The sequence below is a fragment of the Silurus meridionalis genome, chromosome 13, assembly GCF_014805685.1.
Source record: "Silurus meridionalis isolate SWU-2019-XX chromosome 13, ASM1480568v1, whole genome shotgun sequence".
NCBI classification, from domain to species: Eukaryota; Metazoa; Chordata; class Actinopteri; order Siluriformes; family Siluridae; genus Silurus; species Silurus meridionalis.
The window spans coordinates 14,141,642-14,163,525 of record NC_060896.1 but is presented as its reverse complement, the minus strand read 5'-3'; the positions used below and the strand labels follow the sequence as shown (position 1 = coordinate 14,163,525).

The window sequence follows — 21,884 nt, the reverse complement described above, 5'->3', positions numbered from 1 at the left end:
AAAAACGTATAAATATCCTTTTTTTTATCCTGATCCTGGTCTGAGCCCTGAACAAAAAGCTTAGAATCTAGATTCATATCAATGTAATATTGTGAACCTAAAGTAGATTCTCCCCAGCCAGGGCTTGTGAAATTGTGTAATTAGTCTGGCCTTGCATGAGTCAGTGCAGGAAAACGCTTGTAATTGGCGTTAAAACTTTTGAAGCAACACATGTGCCATTTTTTAGTTCTTTTTCAGCAGCAAGCGCTCTGTAATTACTACGAAGCTGTCACAGTCCCTGTGGTAGAAGAGCTTTGGGCTACTTCTCCCATGGTATGCTCCCTGCCACCAAGGCTCTGTTTCATGGAAGGTGCTGTAATCTACATGCATGAGTGCAATGGAATAATTAGCCCCTGATGCTGCAGACTCCACAGAGACTGATGCTTTTCTTATCATATCTGTAAACATCTCATAAGGTATTCAATGGTCAAAACACCCATCTTCTCAAATTTGTGCACTATTTGTACTGAAGATTGTGGACACATTACTGTACCATCATACCCATATGTGCTTGTAGTATATCCCAATTAGGTTTCCTTTTGTGATAATAATAACCTCCAGTCTTCTGGGAAGGATTTCGAATACATTTTAAAATATGGCTGCAGGGACCTGCTTATTCAGCTACATGAGTATTAGTAAGGACAGGTTCTGATTTTGAGTGAGAAAGTCTGGGTAGCAGTCAGTTTTTACAGGTCATCAGAAATGTGTTCATTGGGGGTTGAGGTCAGGGCTCTGTTCTTCCACTCCAACCTAGGCAACCTATTTGTATCATGCAAAACATGTTGTATGTTCCATGCTGGAATTTTGACTCCTTAGTTCAAAGTGAAGGGAAGATCTTAAAGCTACAACATTCAAAGACATTTCAGTGCTTTCAACTTCGTGCTAACAAATAAGGCAAGGCTGAAATATGGCTGACATAATCAGACATCTGCAAAACCTTTAGTCATATTCTCTCTCTCTCTCTCTCTCTCTCTTTCTTTCTCTGTCTTTGTCCTGCACACACACTATAACAAATCATTTTCCCTTAAGTTCATACTCCAGAGGAATGCATGAAAACCTTCATGCTACAAATAAACTGGATTGGTTTCCAGAAATTGAATTTAAAGCCACATGCAATGGCATTTCCCATACTTTAATATGCAATTAAAATTTTAAATGCATAATAATATTGTGCAATTAAATGCATAATAAACAAAAAAAAAGCAAACATTGATTTCTTAGAATTATAAACTTATCTCAATTATATAGTGCAAGGATAATTACACACGCACACCGGCACAAACATACAGAACACGATCACATTCCTTCTAATGAGCCATGCTTACATTTTTTTTCATATATATATATATATATATATATATATATATATATATATATATATATATATATATATATATGAAATAACAAACGCGAATGACATCATACTGGATGTGCATCACGATCTAGCACTCTATGGTGCGCTAGGGTAATGCATCAGTGTGTGTTTGTGCAGCCCTGATTGTTGTGGGGGACAGTGCGCCACCCGGCCGCCTGCGGTGGCACTGCAGCCTGTAGCGCTCATTTAAAAGCTGCGGCGCGCATGGGGAGGGGGAGAACCAGAATTGACTGTTGGACGAAGTAGAAGTTCGCCAGGGATTTGTCTTTCTTGAGAGCAGCAGGGAGAAGAAAAAAACATGGCACAGCCTCCTTATCTTCACTTGGCGGAACTGACGGCATCCCAGTTTCTTGACACCTGGAAACATTTTGATGTTGATGGTAAGTACAAGATGAGTTCGTGGAGACTTTAATAAGATGCTTAGGATGAGACACAGTATAAGCGGGGTTTCGGTGTTATGTGGATAAGGAAAACAGGACGGACACGCCGGTATATATCCAAGTACAGTGAATTTCAGTCTTTTCCACCGAGACTGGTTATGCTTGTGTTTTCTATTAAAACTAACATATAATGCATTTTAATGTTAATTTCGAGGAATTTCCTTGGTATTTTTTGCTAGACCTATTTATCAAGTTAAAATATGATTGGCTTATTGCCATTATTTAACAGTAAATATTTTTATGTCTGTTATTTATTAATTTTAATATACTTTATGATCAATTCCATTTTAGTAAATGACAACTTGCAGATTAATTGAAAACACCAACCGGATAATTAACTGGAAAAATTACAAATGTACATTAAATCATATTTATACACAAGAATAACATGAATTAGGTTTCCTGTGTACATTAGTACAAAGTATGTGTGGTCTCTTAGCTGTAGACACTGAGCCAGGTCTGAAATTCTGCATAATCCAGGTGCTGTCACACGGCTGCACTGCGAGAGCTGACAAAGTTGTAATTATTTTTTCATCATTTTAAAATTGGGATGCTTGCTAAAATGGTGTCTTATTGTTTTATGCTTTTTGTACACACCACAGAGAGAGAGAGGATCCTCTTCGAATATTAATTTTCATATCTGCGAATGTCACTGTTGTCAGACAAATATACTGACATCCTCATCAAGATCCCACATGGAAATATGATGTTTTGTGTATTAGCATAAACCAAATGAAAATGCTCTCTTAAGCATCTAGCTGCAAATCAATCCTTTGTAATAAATAGAACCCCCCCAACTTTAAAAAAAAAAAAAAAATACAAAAATATCATCCCTTCTACAGCAAGGCCCTTAATCATTCCAAAATCAGAAAGATAAACATTCAAAGCATGATTGGGAGAACAGCTGTCAAGATTTTTTAATTAGGTTCTGTTGTTGCTCTGATTTTGGGGCCAGTCAAAAACTCTTTAAAGTTAACAAGCATTATAGATAGGACATCATCCAGAGAAATAAACATCATTTAATGCAAATTTCATGTAGTCCTGTAATATAAATCCTAGATGCTTGTGTAATACTGATCTCCTACAGGTAATGGCTACATTGAGGGCAAGGAGCTTGAAAACTTCATTACTCAGCTGGAGATTGCACGAAAAGGAGCAGGTGTGGTAAGTAAACGAAGGAAAAAGCAATGGATTTGAATTTGTAAAAGTCGGAATATGAAATCTGTCAAAATATAAAACATCTAGCAGAAACAAAAATAGGTTCAGTGCTGTAAACCAAACACACTGAAAGAAATGAACAGGAACCACTTTTTTTCTAAGCAATAAAAAAAGATTAACAAGCAGACAGATGGGATACTGTGAAATCTTTATTGCCATCCATTAGCAAATATAACCTAAAATATAAAAACCCATTTAAAACATTGGTGGGTGGGGTAATGGCACAGAGACTAGAACAACACTAAACCAATTCAGTACTGAAAAACCAGGAGGTTTAAAATCGATGACTTTGGAAAAACAAGTGGTAGCGGATACAGCATTGGTAGTAACAGAGATGTCAGGGAGATGTTAAGAATTCTGTTGCAAAGGTGAGACAAATTAAAAAGTAAAAGAAAATATTTCCTAAATGACTGAGCATATGGTATTTATTTAGAGGATCTGGCAAAAAGCATTTATTTCCCTGCATGTCATATAGTTAAAAACCAGGATTCATGTGAACCTCTGGACTATGTTCTGGAATGTGATTTATACTTAGACTTATGTAATCAGTACCTATTTAATAGGGGATTTTCCCTATTAACAGTAAAGAGCACAATTATATTCATCTAACATTAGTAATGTGAATAAAGGTCAATGGTGTTAGCGGAGATCTAAGGCTAGATCTTGACCAAAGCCCTCTTGGTATGCTTGTCTCTTTCAGGACCCCTCAAATGCATCTTTCAGAGACAAAATGGCAGAGTTCATGCAGAAATTCGACAAGAACAATGATGGGAGGATTGAGCTGTCAGAGGTAAGAAATTGCATTGCGATTGTCTGTCGCCAGTGCACTTGATGAGGTCGGACTACGAATCGCCTTCAAAATTGCAGATATTTAGAGCCAACCTGCCTATTTTCAGTGCTTAAAAATGAGAGCAATTTAGTGTCACTTTAATTTTCACACTTGTCATTTAGATTCTAGAAGCATTCATTCTCATGTTATCTATGTCACAGCTGGCCCAGATTCTGCCAACAGAAGAGAACTTCCTGCTTTGCTTCAGACAGTTTTTAGGCTCCAGCTCTGAGTTTATGGCGGTAAGAGATCATACAGACAAATTTCCACAGTACATCTTAGCAGCTTCGCTTAATGTTTGATTTGATCTTTTTTTTTGTATTCCACTTACTGAATACACTGACTAGTTATAAAGGGAAATGGTACAACAGATAGTGTGGCTAGAGATATACGTTCCAATCAGTCATATCAACTGATAATCAAAATTAGAACAAATACAGCAGCAACACCAGCCATAGACTAGTAAAGGTGCACATACTGTCATACAGGCATATATATTACAAAATATGTTTACAGTTAGTTCTGGATAAGTGTGATCACATAATAAAACAATCGGGATCAGACAGCTGAATGTGAGTGGAAAAGCAAACTGATTGTATGAATTCCTTTGTCAGGAGTGCTTGGTTTGAAACAATGTGAAGTGCTTGAACTCTAGTCCTGCTGTAACCTCTGTGTGCTGATGCACTTTTCCTACTCATTCTACCACAGTAATAGCAAGTAAAGTATGACATATTTGAAAGCTAATTTTAATCCTAATTTCCCCATAGTTCATATGACAATCAATATGGTTAATCATCAATCTGACCTTTCTGTGCAGACATTGCTGCCATGAGCAATTTTATTGTAGACCCTGAAACAGACACTTTTATTTGAAGATCCTAAATATTGCAGGATAAATGATAAAGCATTTATACCCAGAGTGTTTCACATAGTTTACATTCAGCTAATGTGTAGATGCAGCAAGTAGATGACCCTTTATGCTAGTGACGGGATACTGGAGTCACTCCTATTCAGAAGGAAGTCAGTCTAAGACCCATATTTCTTCATGTATGTGGTCTACTGTAACCAAGTGACCTGTTTACCCTCACAATAAGTGAGTTTACTGTCTGTTCAGAAACATCCACTTTTCTTCATGTGTATTGTTACTGAAATAACTGATACTGATTAACATCCTTTTTTTTTTTACTTTACTTTTTCTTTTTGAATGCAATGTTTTTTTGGATGATTACCTGGAAACATTTGCCATTATGATATGGCTGATTTCTGAGGTTCAGATTGAATAAACGTCTGTGATTTAAGCTCTTATGTATTTTTAGATGTGCCTTTTTGCTTTTAAATTAATCAAGTTCAAGAAGCATGGTCATGCTCTGATCTTACAATAATCAGTCTTTAATTGAATCAAGTGAGTCAATAATTTGAACAAATCAGTATTGGACACTGAGTTCAAGTACTGTTGTGGTTCATTCAGTACACCCTGTAGATTTCCAGTACTTTAGGGGTGTAATTGTAGAGTTGGCTGCATGATCAGACTGCACATTTGGGCAAAGTGTAATTGAATGTATCATTCGACTAAACAGAATCAATTAACTTGAATCAGAATTTCAAATTAGTTCTAGGTGTAAATGTATGTATACATGCAGCAATGAAGTTGGGCTATTTGTTTCAAGGATAGGTTCAAGATCTGACCTCGTTCCGGAAATGGTTACCAAAGATGAATGCATGCATGCATGGATGGATGGATGGATAGAAAGATGGATGGATGGATGGATGGATGGATGGATGGATGGATGGATGGATGGATGGATGGATGGATGGATGGATAAATGGATGGATGGATGGATAAAAAATGGATGGATGGATGGATGGATGGATGGATAGATGGATGGATGGATGGATGGATGGATGGATGGATGGATGGATGGATGGATGAATCCTTAAATGTGAAAAGTCCATTAAAGGCTTATAGTAAAATGAGAGGTAAAAACTTCTAATTTCTGAGTAGTACAATAGGGAAGAGCCACATAAACTCTTTACAGATATGAAAAGACTGGTCGGAGAATTTATCTTTGTGCTCTCTAAGCTGAGCTGAATAGAAGATGGGGTTAAATAAATGAAAAAAATTTAGTAAGCTTACTGCATTGACACTTGCATGGCTCCCAACAGTTTTTGCTCCTTTGCACCTTTGATTTTGGAAGGGAATAATTAAAGCCTGGAAATGGAAACTGATCATTCTTAATTATGCTTTTTTTTTTTTTTTTTTTTTTTTAAATTTCAAGTGGAACTTGACAAAATCAATAAGGTGAACAAATTAGTATTGGAGACTAAGTTACTGTACAGGCTCCTTTAGTTCAAGCTGTAGATTTCCAGCACTTTAGGATACATTATGGATAAAATGATGCATATGATGATGCAAAGGATGCATTATAGATAGATTGATGCATATAGGCTACACATATGGGCAAACTGTAATTGAACATATCATTTTACTTCACAAACAGATTCAAGAATTTCAACTTTACTGGTAAAGTAAGGTAAAGGTAGCCTAATGCTACTTTTGTCATGACATTTATACGATATCATTTTAACTGGCAATTTTATCATGGGCAGGAAATTGTTGTGATTAAATAAAGTGATTATTTAACTGTAATGCTTTGTTTTGTGGATATTTGTCAATTTGTAGGCCTGGAGAAGGTATGACACAGACCGCAGTGGCTTCATTGAAACAAATGAACTCAAGGTAATATAATTGTTTACATGTTTTTATATACACTATAAGAACAAAAGATTGTGGACACCTGACCATATGTGTTTTTTAATCATCCCATTCCACATTTGGTCCACGTTTGCTGTTATAATAGCCTCCACTTTTTAGTAGGTCTACAGAGCTCTACAACAGGACTCTCAAGATCTTTTACTTTAACACATGTAAACTATCTTCTTTGAGCTCGCTTTGTGCATAGGGACATTGTCTTGCTGGAACAGGTTTCAGTCTCCAAGTTCAAGTAAAAGGAAAATGTCATTCTAAAGGCATCCATGTGAAGAACCACAAACTAGTAGAATAGTCAGGTGTACCAAAATGTTTGTATTTATAGTGTAAAATATCAATCAAAATTTATTTCTAAAAAATTATGCAATTCATTAGAATGCAATGTACAGTGGTATAGTGTATATACGTTGATCAGTGTGAGTTATTGTTCTAGTCTGGTTTGTTTGACAGATTTCAACCTGAGTAAAATCTGTCTAATCTTTGCTAGTTAAACAAAATGAAAGCACGCAAATCATGCTGGCCAAAGCAACTGCCAGTCAAAGGAAATATTCAAATCTCTCAACAGGTTCATAAAGTGCAACCCTGTAATTACATGCTGGAAATCAATTTTTACCATAGTTATAACAGTGTGCAAATTTTACACTGTCAGCCAGATACTTTTTTAAGGATGGCAGTAAATCCTTGAGAGGATCAGGCATTTTGGTAGACATAGACAGAGAATAATATTTTCAAAGTAAATTAAACCATTTTCTTTCTATTTTTTTTATTTTTTTTTTAGAACTTTCTCTCAGACCTCTTGAAAAAGGTGAACAGGCAATATGATGACCAAAAATTGCAGGAATATACACAGACAATTGTAAGTATGTCATTAGGAAATGTTCATGTTGCCATATTAAAAGAATAACCTCAGTAAAATCATCTGTTACTTAGACTGATACATTGGTGGCTATACTCCGTGCTCTTATTAGCATGGTGTACAATTGAACTTTTCACTAGGACTCTATCAGATGACTGTACATCTTGTACACTGCAACATTTTGTCATAATACTGTACTACTTATGTTATCTTGACAAAAGAACTACAGCTCTGTTATAATTTATAAGACTAATTACACTTAATAACAACTCAATCCTACTCCAACATACTCAATTTGTTTGCATTTGTGACACAATATATGAAATGACAGTAAGAAAAGTAAACATTGGTCCAATTATTTTGATCTATTATTTTACTTTCAGCTCAAGATGTTTGATCTGAATGGTGATGGGAAGCTGGGGCTCTCTGAAATGGCAAGGTGGGCTTAAATCTTTTCCACAGGTAATTAGATAGCTCATTCTCTCTTTAATATATTGTGCTGATGGACTGTTGCTTGTTTACATTGAAGGCTTCTACCAGTTCAGGAAAATTTCTTACTGAAATTCCAGGTGAGTTATGTTCACAATTTGTTCTGAAATTCTAAAGGAATGAATTGCAACCTAAATATTGATTTATCTGTGTTGCAGGGCATCAAGCTGACTGCTGACCAGTTCAATAGCATCTTCACATATTATGACAAGGTAGTGTGCATTGTTACACTAAAATAAACATGAAATGCAAGAGCCTTGTTATTCAGATGTGACTGCAGAGAAATACACTGCAGTATTTTTAGACCGAAGGACTACACTTCATTTATAATTAAGTATCTACCCCAGTTCTCATAACAAGCTTTCTTGAAGATAGTATGTGGAAGAGATCACATCAATCTCTAACTTTGGTAAAAACAGTTAATTTGTATTTATTTATTTGTTATTTTTTTAGATCATTTCAAGTAAACTAATGTATCATTTCTATGTTTGCTCAATTAAAGGGTGTCTTCTCAAAACTAAGAAATCATAATGCTTAATAGCAATAATGGTGCAAAAGGTCATCTGACAGTTTGGATTAGCTCAGCAAATGAAGAATTTGCTCATCTTTTTTTTTTTTTTTTGTACATCTGATTTCCCTCACTCTCGTGAATCCCTTTTGCATGCAGATGAGTACGTTTTCCATTCACCTGAGCAAGTAAATAACCACGAAAGTGCACCTGCTGTTAAAACATTTGACTAACAATTTGGTAGATGCGCCACTAGAGGGTGTGGTTGAAATTCTCAAAAAAGATAAATTAATTTCTTTAGTTTTTTAATTCGTTTGATAATGCATAAGCTTGGTGTAGAAAATTTACATAGTTTTAGAGTGTATGCTCTTTTCTGTACTGCTTTCTTCCTCTAAACCAAATTATATGAACACTCCCTAAATGTATGCTTCTGGATTTTAGCAGTAATATTTTTACCAAGCCTGGTTTTGTTCATCAGGGTGGCTGCATGAGTCCAGTCCTGCCAGTCCGCAGCAGAAATCATGGACAACTTAACAAAAAGTTTTTATTGAGCAAAGTTGAGATTGACAGTATATCTTCTTGTATGACATTCTTGCTATGAGAACTAGATGCAGATAAATGAACTGTAGCCTTTCAATCTAAAATTTCTGCAGTGTATTTCCCTGGTATCCTATCCCTCCTCCAGTCTGATGCAGTCACATTTGAATCATAGGTATTTCCAGTTGCCACAATGAAGTCATGTGTAAATAAATAATAGCATGAGTGGAAGGCACACCAGGTCAACTAAAAACTGACACACCTCACAGTGCCTGAACAGGATGCGCTGAGCTTTGAAAGAATGCAAATTGTCTGGCAACATGCAAAGCAAAGCAACTCACCCAAAGATGCAAAAGAAATAACAAGTACCTTCTCTCCTCTGCATTGTTTTAGAGTTATGACCTCATCCAAACTCATCCAAACTACAAATAAATAGACTATAGAATCCTATGAATTGATAAATAGGAAGGCAATCCACTGTGTAAAGCCAATACACTCCCTGATTTAAGTCCAATATAGACAGGGGTAATTCAGTATAACCTCTTTTTGTGTTTTAAAGGATGGAAATGGCTACATTGATGAGATGGAGTTGGACTACCTTCTGAAGGACCTTTATCAGGTGAGAAAAGAAAACCAATAGCTTTAAGTGGGTGTAATTTGAGGTAATTAATAATAATTAACGATGCTCTATGTGATTATTTTCTTGATTTTAGGAGGCTGCAACACAGGATTTAGCTGGCTATAAAAAGAGCATCATGGCCTTGTCAGATGGGGGTAAACTGTACCGCACAGAACTGGAAATCGTACTGTGCCGGGAGCCCATTGTACTGTGATTATACTGTGCTAGGAGCTCTGAATCACATTTCTCTTTCTGCTGCCTGACTACTGTAACCATATGCATGTGTCAGGCACTTCCACTTTCATTTATGTGTGTTTTGAATGAATGTGCACTACAAAGCACAAAAAAAAAAAATCTTCATTTTTTAATTTTCCGCCTCATCCCTTTAATCCCTCCTGCTTTATGGCACATTGCTCAGCTAAGGTGTTGACCTCTGCTAAATTTTTAAACAGCACATTTCAAATTAATCTTATTGAATCTTGCTGATAGAGAAATATCAGTAGTATGAATATGCGGATGATGCTATTATTTATTCATTTGTACTGTCTATTTATTTATCTATATTTTCATTTATTTAATTGGGTCCCTCTGCATCCCCTGGTATTCTGTCAGGTTTTCTTTTTCTCTTTGGTTTGATTATCTCGCTATTGTTACATTACAACTGTTTAAGGTAATGGCATTTTATTTCTTAGGCTGATACTGTTAGAGGATATTACTGAAAGAATTAATAAAAGACTAGGTTATGTGAAGAATATGGTGTTTTTATTAATCTAATTATTTGTTTATTCATTTGAGGGATTAATTAACTGGAATCGGGGTTAATAAAAGTTGGATGAAAAATAAACCCATTGGTCTCTTGGTCCGAATTGGTAAAGATTGGTTTAAAGGCTATGAACGGCTATGTTGGTGTTTACTTTGCATAATCTTACACTGAAAACACAATGGAATGATAAACTCTAACTAAAACATGCTGTAAAACTTAGGTTGCTAGTAAACTACTGTTCATTTTACAGTACACAACTAAAGAAACATTTACAGTAAAGTAATATAGTGTCTTAATGTTGTACAAAATAACACATAACCCAGCACACACATGCTTATTTGGCTGATACAGGATGCAGCGGGGCTGAAGATCAGCTACTGTATGAGAGCTTGGACAAGCTGGGATTTGAATACCTTCAGATCAGTGCCTCAAAGCCTTAACCACTGATCCACCATAATTAAATCACATCAACACCACAACTAGCTTGTACTGATTTCATTACTTCTACCACTAAATTAACACCACTAAAAGATAGCATTGCATCAATGTAAGATAATTAGAATAGCTGTGGCACAGATAATAAGGTATGTGTTAAAAATCACTGCCTTGATTAGGTTTCTTGAGGTTAGTTGTGTTCTGCATTGTACAAATGTATTGGGTTATTTTCTACTATGTACTTTAAAGTTGGGTACTGTATTCTATAGCACTTTTATTGGAAACCCAAGTTGCAGTAAAATACTGTAAATTTAACAGGGTTTTTTACAGTGTAAATGTAGAGTTTAAAAGAAAAATCAAAAAGTGTTTTTAACCATGTGTTAAAATTATTTGCACTCTTTTAATAAGTTCAGTGTATAATATAGAAAAGGGTATAGTGTAGTGTTTTGTATAATACTTAATAGAATACAAATCAAGGAATTTAAAAACACACCTCTCAATCTAAAATCTCTCATAATCTTATTAGATCACTTGCCTTCTCCATTGGACTGCTCCTGTTTAGTGTACCTCACAAAGAGGTTTTCCAGTCCCCTGAGCTAAAACGAAATTTAATTGAATGTCGAAAGTTTGATTCTGTGGTTACTGAACCATTCGTCTCATTGCCTTCCTGAATATTTAAATTGTAACCTGGTGAAAAAGGCAGCAAAACATTTTAGAATCCCCTGATATTTTATAATGTCTAGGATGCTATCTATCTTCCTATGGCCAGACAAAACAGCTATACTATTATAGATTTGAATTCTTTCTTTCTCTTTTCACCAAAGCCTCATTTAAGTAGTGTCTAGTGAGCTACAAACATTTATATTTGTGGCTAGTTCAAAAAGAATTCTTCTCAAGGTATTCCAAACAATTTCTTTGGCATAGAGGTCATAGGTAATTGCAGATCTGTAGACTGTGTTGCCATAGAAAACATCTGCAAAATCCAACCATTAAAAATAGATCGATTTTTTACTGTATAGGCATTTTCATGTTTGAAACCATTTTTATTCATTACCTGATTACAAAAAACTAATAACAGCGAGTGCATCAAAAACTGGCAGGACTTATTTACAGTATGAATGAATTTGGAACATTTTGAAGGTTCAACAAAATAAAAAATAAATCATGAAATTTGGAAAGTAAAGCAAATGTATTCTGTAATTTTATTCTTTATATTTCATTACTGGAATGCATAACATGAACCACCTGTCATGTTTTCCTTTGTAAGTTTTTTGATCAGCTATGCATTTTAACATTAAAATAGTGACAATTTGGCTTAAAGCTTTGAAATTAAATGAGCGTGCATTACATGATAAATAAAACAAAATGTGGATCAATGCATTAGAAAGATGTACTTTTACAAAGAATTAGAAACTATTACTTCTACATGTTACAAAACATAAGAATTGTTACAAAAACATATTGAATGTTTGAACTGAGGAAATGTACTATTTTATTGAATTTGGTGGCTGTAACATATCTCTAAAAATTTGGGAGAGAGGCACTTTTGCCATTCTGAAACATCCCCTCTCTTTTTAACAACAATCTATATGCATCTTGTACCTGATTCTACATACTCAAAAAAAGTTTTTAAATGTTTCCAATAGGTGAAAGGTCTGGGCTGCAGGCATGCCAGTTCTGCACCCGGACTCTTCTACTATAAATCAATGCTGTTGTATTAGATGCAGTTTGTCGTGAAGCATCGTCTTACTGAAATATGCAAGGGCTTCCCTAAAAAAAGACTATTTGTGGAGCTACATTGCCACCAAGTGGTTAAATTGTGCTGTTACACAATTTCAAAAAAAGCTCAATGCAGTGTATTTACAGGATTGTGCAGCTTTAGATCTTCAGAAAACGACAAAAGACAGAGAGGTTAGCACAGCGGCGCATAAAAAGAAATATTGTGGCATTTCTTCCACGGGTTTAATTAAATTTATAAAAACATTGTTTAATTACCAGTAATTTTATGCACTACAATGGTAAACTATGTATATTAAATTATTGCTGACAAGAAATGTACGGTAGTTGAGCTGCCCTAAAAGGATTCAAATCGACATATGGATTTCCATTTCTACATGATTTGGCAAATTTGGGTTTGGTTGCGTTTTCTAGAAGAAATATTATCTGTCTAGCTACCCGACTCCATAGCCCAGACATATGTAAAATACAAGAGATCATACAGAGAATGAACAGTACTTGTCAGATATTTCTACAGCCCATTTAATGTTGCTGTGGGTTTTTTTGGAAACACCTTTAATATGTTTTGACGTGTCCTTTCATCAATTTGAAAGCAACCTCCTGTTTTGTTGGTTTCACTCAAGTACATCTATTTTCTCTATTTTCTTGATGATGGCCTCCACAGTGTTCCAAGGCACATCAATGTTTTGCAAATCTCCTCTCCTGATAAATATGTTTTGACAATAAAATGTATTTTCTGTAAGCTCTTTTTAGACACTTAATTTAACAGTTGAATGTAAACTAAGAAGATGTCTAGACAATTAACTTGAAACCTTGTGTTTGTCATGATAAATATGAATGTAACTGTTTTATTCTGAGGACAGTTACATGTCAAATTGGGTAATTTGCCATATTAAAGGTAAAAAAACGATCTGACATTTTTGTTTAGCACAGAACCTTGCTAGTGGTAGTATGTAGGCTTTTAATATCCACTTTTTATATCCAAATATGTCCTGTTCTCAGTGGTGGACAGAAACAAATTATTATTCGTTCCTCTAACAATAGACAACTCCTTAATTAAAAAGGATTTGATGTAGAGAATAGAACACTGAATTATTTTTCTTCCTTTCTTTCTTTCTTTCTTTCTTTCTTTCTTTCTTTCTTTCTTTCTTTCTTTTTTCTTTCTTTCTTTCTTTCTTTTTTCTTTCTTTCTTTCTTTCTTTCTTTCTTTCTTTCTTTCTTTCTTTCTTTCTTTCATGAATCAATTAATTAATGGACAGTAAGGAAGGTGTGTGTGTGTGTGTGTGTGTGTGTGTGTGTGTGTGTGTGTGTGTGTGTGTGTGTGTGTGTGTGTGTGAGTTCCATTTCAGTTCTGTGTATTGAGCAGGATAAAAAAAAAGCAGGAAAAAGCTGTTACACAGTCTGGATGTGACGGCCCAGAACCGCTTTCCTGATGGCAGGAGGGTGAAGAGTGTGGGTGACGGGTGTGTGTGTGTGGTTGTCCACAATGCTGTTGGCTTTGCGGATGCAGCGTGTGCTGTAAATGTCCATGATAGAGGGGAGAGATACGTCGATGATCTTCTCAGCTGTCCTCACTATCCTCTGTAGGGTCTTGCGTTCCCAAACCAGGTAGTGATGCAGCTGCTCAGGATGCTCTCAATAATCCCTCTGTAGAACATGGTCAGGATCGGGGGAGGGAGATGAGCTTTTCTAAGCCTTCTCAGGAAGTAGAGACGCTGCTGGGCTTTCTTTTTTTTTTACTGACACGCTGGGGCGAGTACAATCTCCTTTGCATTCAGTTGTATTTCCACGCTTCACCACTAGAGGCAGACATACAGTTTACCAAATCATGATAAGTTGCCTTTGACATCACAGTGCATGATTCCAGTCATTCAGCAGTGGCATTCTGCATCGCGCAACCTACCAAACAGCAGTTAGCAATTGACAGCAAGATTTTTTTTTATTAATTTCTTTATTTTTAAGTATTACTTAAACAATTACTTTTTTTAATCAAACCAATTGAGAAATAAAAAAAAACCCCGACTATTGCACCAGAATGAGACATTTTCCTGTGATCGGTGTCAATTGTCTGTGCTGTTCCGGTGCTGTCCTGTTGTAGGCGCTGTTCGCTCTGTGTGTGCTTTAATAAAAAGCTGTGCTGCTAGTGGTAGCTTTTCTCTCTCAGCGTGTGAGTGTGTGTGAGTGTGTATTCTCCTTTAGCTTTAATCACGCACTGCTGCAGCAATGGCCCTGCTGAAATCGAGCAAGGTTCTCTCAGCTGTTGGGGCGTATAGCCCCGCTCTGGGAGTCTTTCCTCTACGGGCAAGGTAAAGTCTGCTTTTTTGAAAAATGAGCTTTAAACTGTAGCGTTGCAGGAGTTTAGTTAGCCGTGTTAGCTTCTTTCTCTATCGGGTCATTCCCATCATGCATCTCTGCGTTGGCCTGGAACCCAGCGATTTTATTATGTGGCTGCTTTATTTCTATCCTCGGTAATTAATGTGCAGGTTTATACACGCAGTGTATGCTAAACAAAGTCGGTAGTTATGAAGGTCACAGCAGGTAGCTACCGGCTAGAATCAGTGAAAAGTTGCTAACAGTCAACGGCGCTTCCTCGGTGTCACCTTGACGAATCAAACAGCGCGTGCCGCTAGCTTCCTTCGCGTGAACTGATTAATGACCTGCATCTGCTACGACTTCCTAGTTAACCTGCTAATCCAACCACCAAAGTAACTTGTGTGGATAATTCAAAGTCTTTATTTCATATTAAAAGGCCGCTTAGCTATTTTGTAGGAGTCTTGATTATGATTTCTAGGCCTGCTAGAGTGTAATCAACTTTTCATAAAAACTGCTGTGGTTCCAAGTTCCGGTCTGCGTGTTACGACCCACAAGTTTTAGATCGCAATATGTTACTAATGTTATATTGGAGAATGGATAAAAATGTATGCATAAAAAGTGCATTCTTAAAAATGAATGACAGCTTGATCAATATCCTGTGTCTGTATGGATCATCACCATCCTGTGCCCATGTATGCATTCCTTTTATTTTCCTCCTTTTCGACTGATCTCTTTTAACCAAAACAGATTAGATGTATACCTCTAATAATGGTTTCAGAAGAGTCATTAATGAATATTGTGCATCTTTATAGGTAGTCTTTATCCTTCCAATTCCACAGACTTCCACAAAGATGTGATGTAAAAACTCGTGTAGTTTTTTTTTTTCTTAATAATCTTTAATCAATACATTTGACAGAAAATGGTGCACTAATTCTTCTTTAGATTTCTGCTTGTTAGTAGTAGTTATATTATTAGTCATTATGTCAAGGCAAGTTGCCTTGGGATGTGGTGGTGTGATGTCAGATACTGGTTCTTATTACAGTGATGTCAGGCAACAACAACAAAAAGAAAAGCACAAAGATGTTTGCTTTGATTTATAAATAATAACTTGTAGGCCATTGTAAGTTTACCTTTTGTGGCTATTGGAACAGAGTTTTACATCATGTCTGTAAAGTGTTTGGACCTTGGAGTGTTTATTGAGTGATTGCTTATTACTAGGAGGGTGTGGATTTGAGTTGTGCATCTCATTGGATTATCAGTCTTCCTGATGGGGGTGGAGGTGTAATAACTACTCCCTATGTCTAACTACAGGCTATGATGAGCTACATGAATGAATAGTGTAGTCATGCAAAAAAAAAAATATTTTTTTAACTTTTTATTTTTATTTTTTCCTGAATGTGAACTGAAAAACTTGTACTTGGTGTAATTGATGCATAATAGTAGTTGTAGCTGAGAGCAACTAAGGTGGAAGATTAATATTATGCAGTTAACTCTTCTCTAGCAGCATATGGTCATAGCAATCAATCTGCAAATAAATATAAATATTAGTGATGTTCTACACAGTATACACTGGTAAGGCCAGGTACAGGAAGCAAAGAAATCTTTAGGAAAATGTATTCTTGGTGTTAATGCCACATGAATAGTAGGGTGGTCCTGAGAGACTGAAAGACAGACTGGACTGTAAGTTGAACCCTAGATATTGGCAGAAATCCAGATTCCATAAAGATTAGTCTATGACCCCGGGTACATGATAGGTTTGCTGGTCTTTGAGTCCTGCAACAAATATTTGACCTTTTTACAAGACCATTACACTATAGACTTAGTTTTGTTTATGGAGACTTGTTTACAGAATGAATACTTGTATGTATTTTAGAAATAATATAATATGCAATCCTATTTTGTGTTCTTATTTTTTTATGGTGCTATGTTACAGAGAAATGTCAAATCTAGTTTTGCTATACAGAGGGCAACATTGGTGTAGGTAAAATAATTTTATCTGCATTGCAGCTCGTGGTGGTCTGAAGTACAGATGGGCCCACCTGACCCCATCCTTGGAGTGACTGAGGCCTTCAAGCGTGATACCAACCCCAAGAAGATGAATCTTGGAGTGGGGGCTTATCGTGACGATCAGGGAAAACCCTATGTTCTCAACTGCGTCCGCAAGGTGAAGCCTAAAATATCTCTTCCGTTTTATATAGGGGCTTAGAATAAATTCTCATAGTCTTCACTAATCTATCTGACACTGACTGGAAAGTTAGGGGACCAACCCAATCTCCTATTTATTGTTTTTAATTTCTTGATATCTAGATCTTCATAAAGATTAATCTTCATCCACTGTTAAGACTGCTATTATTTATTTTTCTATTATTTCATATGTAACACATTTTCAGGCTGAGGCCCAGATTGCGGCTAAGAAGCTGGACAAAGAGTACCTTGCTATTGGAGGCCTGGCAGATTTCAACAAGTCCTGTGCTCAGCTGGCTCTAGGAGCTGACAATGAAGTCCTGAAGAGTGGCAGAGTAAGAAATGTTATTTGTGTGTGTGTGTGTGTGTGTGTGTGTGTGTGTGTGTGTGTGTGTATTTGCAGTTTTGTATGATTTTAAGTTTTTGATGGTTTGTACTTGAAAATAAAATAATTTCTTAAATAAAATGATTCTTTCCCTCAGAGTGTCACTGTCCAGACCATTTCAGGAACCGGATCTCTGCGTGTTGGAGCCAATTTCCTGGTTAGTAATTTGTGAGCCTGTAATTTAACCACATAATTATGGATCTATTGTTATCTTTACTATTTTGTTTCTCCTGTTTCCTTGCAGTCTCGGTTCCACAATGCAGCGCGAGATGTGTACTTGCCCAAGCCTTCATGGGGCAACCACACACCCATCTTCAGGGATGCAGGCATGCAACTGAAGGCTTACACCTACTATGACCCAAAGACTTGCGGTTTTGATTTCAACGGAGCCATTAATGACATCTCGGTAAGGAGCACTATAGTGTTTGTCATTTTTGTTTAATCAAAGTGACTCTCACCACAACAATTATTTATTTATTTTCTTAATTGGATTATAATTTTTAAAAGCTTTTAAATTTTAGGTACAGTTTTATTTTATATAAAATGTATGTAGAATATTTTAGTAGAATATAACCTGGAATATAATTTATTTGGTTGCATTTAATTACTTTGTAACTTGGTGTTTTAAAGACAAATTGTTTCAGTTGATAAAGTCTGAATTGAAAGTCCTGTTAACAATAAAGTCTATATCCAAAAATAATTAGTAGTTAACAGACAGTATATATCTTATGTTTTTGTAATTTGTTTAATATGTATTAAATTACTATGGAATAAAGTTCGGCTAAGGTTTTTTTGTACTTCTTTTCTTTAGAAAATCTCAGAGAAGAGTGTGATTGTTCTGCATGCATGTGCTCACAATCCTACTGGAGTTGACCCAAAACCAGAACAGTGGAAAGAGATGGCTGATGTGATCAAGGTGCTGGATTTATTTATTTTATTTTATTTTATTTTTGCACTTATGAGAAAATAATTTTGTAAATAAAATGGGTAAAGTTTTAGAACACGTTAAGCTCGTTATTTGTAAATAATATCCAAGTTTTTCTTTTTGACAGAAACGAAATCTGTTGGTGTTCTTCGACATGGCCTACCAGGGCTTTGCGAGTGGGGACATTGACCGGGATGCTTGGGCTGTGCGCCACTTTATTGAACAAGGCCACAATATTGTTCTCTCCCAGTCGTTTGCTAAGAACATGGGACTGTATGGTGAGTGCTGATCAGAGTGAATAGTCTTTGTACATACATTTAAGTTATAATTGGTCTTTTATTTAAGTTTTTGTGTCCTTACTTTTATGCATTTATCTTTCTTTAGTGTTTTGTTAATTGTATTCTAATTGTATTTGCATAAAGTGACTAGAGTCGTTTTATTTCTTTGTTTACTCGCAACTGCAGTCACTTCCAGTGATGTGATTTTTACTATTGGATACAATGTAAGTGATCTTTGGCCATGTCTGATGTCCAGGTGAGCGTGTGGGAGGTTTTACTGTTGTGTGTAAGGATGCTGAGGAGGCCAAGCGAGTGGAGTCCCAGCTGAAGATCCTCATCCGTCCTATCTACTCAAACCCACCTATGAATGGAGCTCGCATTGCAGCAACCATCCTTAACACACCTGAACTCTACAGTGAGTGGTAAGTGTTGGCGTAGTGTACAGCTGTGTTTGGGGTGAATTGGATTAGATTGGAATTGGATTATTACCTCATAAATGCTCTTTAGGTTAAATGAGCAAATCGCCACAGCAATGTTCAATGTTCTCAAAGTCTAGTGGGAAAACGTTTAGGAAAAGTAAACAGAATTTGTGTTTCCTATCTCATAGGTTGGTTGAGGTGAAAAGCATGGCAGACCGCATAATTAAAATGAGGGAGATGCTTGTCTCAAACCTTAAAAAGGAGGGCTCTACTCTTAACTGGCAGCACGTCATTGACCAGATTGGGATGTTCTGCTTCACTGGCCTCAAGCCAGAGCAGGTTAGTAAACTAAAAGTCGGACTTTACATATTTTTTCAGTAGTTCCTAATCGTATATCTTTTTCTTTTCTTGTTCCCATTCTCCTTTTTCAGGTGGAACGTCTAATTAATGAGTACTCTGTCTACATGACAAAGGATGGACGTATCTCGATGGCAGGTGTGACCTCCGGAAACGTGGCCTACCTTGCACATGCCATCCATGCCGTTACCAAGTAAATCAAATCTGTTGATGTTGTATACTGTAGTGAAGATAGACACGAAAATGCTTCCCTTCATTTAAACTGGGATTTATTTTGGAAGGGTGCTAAGTAGGACTATCCTGTTTTCATGTCAACTCATCTTGATATTATTGTTTACCTGTAAAATAAAGAAATTAAGGATTGAAAGCAATGCACTTATGAATTTCACTTTGAGCAATGATAAAAATCTGACTATTGATATTAAAGTTCCCAAAGAGCAGTATTTCTTTATGGCTCTAGTTTTAATATATTGTCTGTTATTTTTCTGAATTTAAAGCACTTAAAAGTAAACTATATAAAGACATTAGCATGAGCCAGCTGGTCTGCCCATTTACAGCAATTGCAATTTATCTAATGATTGGATTCATGTTCTTTTGTCCCAGTAAACTCATGGGTATTTAATTCTACAAGAAGCAAAAGCACTTTTTTTTAGTGGGGAATGAGTTCAGAAGCGGTGGATAACAGACTAGCTGCAGGGTATGTATTGGATGTCATCCATTGTGTGTAATTTGTCATTGTTAAAGCACTTGTTCTATTCCGCGAAATGTAGATTGTATATCTACAAGTTGTATACTGTTACAGCTAAATCAACATTTTGGCAAAGAATAATCATAATTTCAATTATTTTGCACATCTGATTCAACTACTGGTGGATATGGATTTTGTAAGTTTAAATACATATATAAATATATAAAGAATCTGATTGGTCATCAGTTATTTAAAAAAGTCAAAATGTTCTCAAATGTGAAATGTTCTATGTATAACAACTCTTATTATGTGCAGTAAACAAATAAAGATGAGCCTATCAAACCAAGAGTTTCTGTCCAGAGTTTGTTTTTTCTTGTTGTAGATTTGAGCTAATATACTGTTACTTAACATTGGATGGATGGCTGGATGGATATCCATTTATCTATATATCTTTAAAATGCTGCCCAAGGTGGCCAGCAATGAATTATGCAACTTATACCTTTAAAGTGTGGTACAACGTAAATTGGTGCACAATATTGACAGCAAACTGCATTCTGTGTGGCTGAATATCTCTCCGTGCCTTTAGAGGGCGCTGCAGCATTTTTTACTGGCCAAGATACCGCATTGAAAATGCAGGTAGACTATGTTGCAGATACGAGTCCCTTTCAGAAGCTTGATTTGGTGAACCTTTTTGCAAATTCATTAGAACACCACAATAATAGAAACTGCTCCATCAATCTTAAATCTCTTGGAGTCAAGGTTGCTCTGTGTCTCCTCACTTGTTTCTCTTGGCTGCACAACTTCTTTCTTCCTTTCTTATTTGCAGTTCTGTTCATTATAAGTATTAGTAATAGGTATTAGTATTGCTGACAAAGGTATTACTATATTCTTACCAGGCAGCTAGCAGATGACCCTGCCCTTGAGCATATTAAAACCTTTTCTTTTTTTTTTTTTTATCTAAATCTTGATAAATGTCAACTGTTAGCCATTAACTCCAGTTTGTCTGTTACTTTGTTTGGTATTCCAGTTAAGCCACAAGTGACACATTTGGGTGTAGTCATATGTAAGGATTAGAAGGTTAGATGTGAATTCAATTTTGACCCAGTGGTTTAAAAGGCCAAAAGGAAATTACATTCTTGGTTACAGAGAGATTTATCTCTGAGAGGTCGAACTCTCCTCGCTAAAGCCGAGACTGACCTGCCCTGTTCTCTCCTTTTATGTGGACAAATCTGTATGTGCTGACATTGATAGTGTTGTATAACTTCCTGTGGAAACATGAGACATATCAAAAAGTCTGTGGTTAGTAGTTATGAATATTCTTTGTAACCTTGTTTTCTCTAAGTTGGGTGGCCTTCTTTTCTAATTATTGTGTAATTGCAATACTGTATATCTCAACTGACCCTAAAGACCAATTTTCATAAGCAAGTGCTTTTTATATATATATATATATATATATATATATATATATATTTTTTTTTTTGCCAAATGATCTATAAACATAATTTTAGTCCTCATAATATTTGTTTGGTCTTAGTAAATCAGTCCTGATGGTCACCTACTCTTATTTTAAGTTTCTGTCTACATTTAAAATACCGGTTACTCCATGGGAGTTTGCTATTGTAATGGATGCCATTCCTAATAGGAGTTATGTTGCTTTTTAATAACTCGGCCAGCTCTCAGGACTCTGTCTTATAGATCATACTTTTGAAACTAGTATAGGAAC

The 21,884-nt window shown here is 35.9% G+C and overlaps 2 protein-coding genes across 2 annotated transcripts; both read left to right on the top strand.

Annotated features, from left to right (window-relative positions):
* Positions 1-1,612: 1,612 nt before the first annotated feature.
* calb2a (calbindin 2a) lies at positions 1,613-10,515 on the top strand. The gene is made up of 11 exons (XM_046863855.1): positions 1,613-1,794; positions 2,942-3,018; positions 3,773-3,862; positions 4,063-4,143; positions 6,582-6,638; positions 7,447-7,524; positions 7,908-7,963; positions 8,054-8,093; positions 8,172-8,225; positions 9,618-9,677; positions 9,772-10,515. Exons 1-11 carry the CDS (start codon positions 1,713-1,715, stop codon positions 9,889-9,891), a joined length of 795 nt encoding a protein of 264 aa, XP_046719811.1. The 5' UTR covers positions 1,613-1,712; the 3' UTR covers positions 9,892-10,515.
* Positions 10,516-14,730: 4,215 nt separating this feature from the next.
* Positions 14,731-20,507, top strand: got2a (glutamic-oxaloacetic transaminase 2a, mitochondrial). The gene is made up of 10 exons (XM_046865179.1): positions 14,731-14,918; positions 16,933-17,089; positions 17,316-17,444; positions 17,592-17,651; positions 17,739-17,900; positions 18,306-18,410; positions 18,547-18,697; positions 18,954-19,119; positions 19,305-19,455; positions 19,548-20,507. Exons 1-10 carry the CDS (start codon positions 14,836-14,838, stop codon positions 19,668-19,670), a joined length of 1,287 nt encoding a protein of 428 aa, XP_046721135.1. The 5' UTR covers positions 14,731-14,835; the 3' UTR covers positions 19,671-20,507.
* The last annotated feature ends 1,377 nt before the right edge of the window (positions 20,508-21,884 follow it).

Bases quoted from the DNA above. Each gene is read 5' to 3' on its own strand.
- calb2a (XM_046863855.1), top strand. From the start codon at position 1,713: ATGGCACAGCCTCCTTATCTTCACTTGGCGGAACTGACGGCATCCCAG. The intron at 3,863-4,062 runs GTAAGAAATTGC...TCTATGTCACAG, and splicing joins GGAGGATTGAGCTGTCAGAG to CTGGCCCAGATTCTGCCAAC. The intron at 6,639-7,446 runs GTAATATAATTG...TTTTTTTTTTAG, and splicing joins TTGAAACAAATGAACTCAAG to AACTTTCTCTCAGACCTCTT.
- got2a (XM_046865179.1), top strand. From the start codon at position 14,836: ATGGCCCTGCTGAAATCGAGCAAGGTTCTCTCAGCTGTTGGGGCGTAT. The intron at 14,919-16,932 runs GTAAAGTCTGCT...TCTGCATTGCAG, and splicing joins GTCTTTCCTCTACGGGCAAG to CTCGTGGTGGTCTGAAGTAC. The intron at 17,901-18,305 runs GTAAGGAGCACT...TCTTTTCTTTAG, and splicing joins GAGCCATTAATGACATCTCG to AAAATCTCAGAGAAGAGTGT.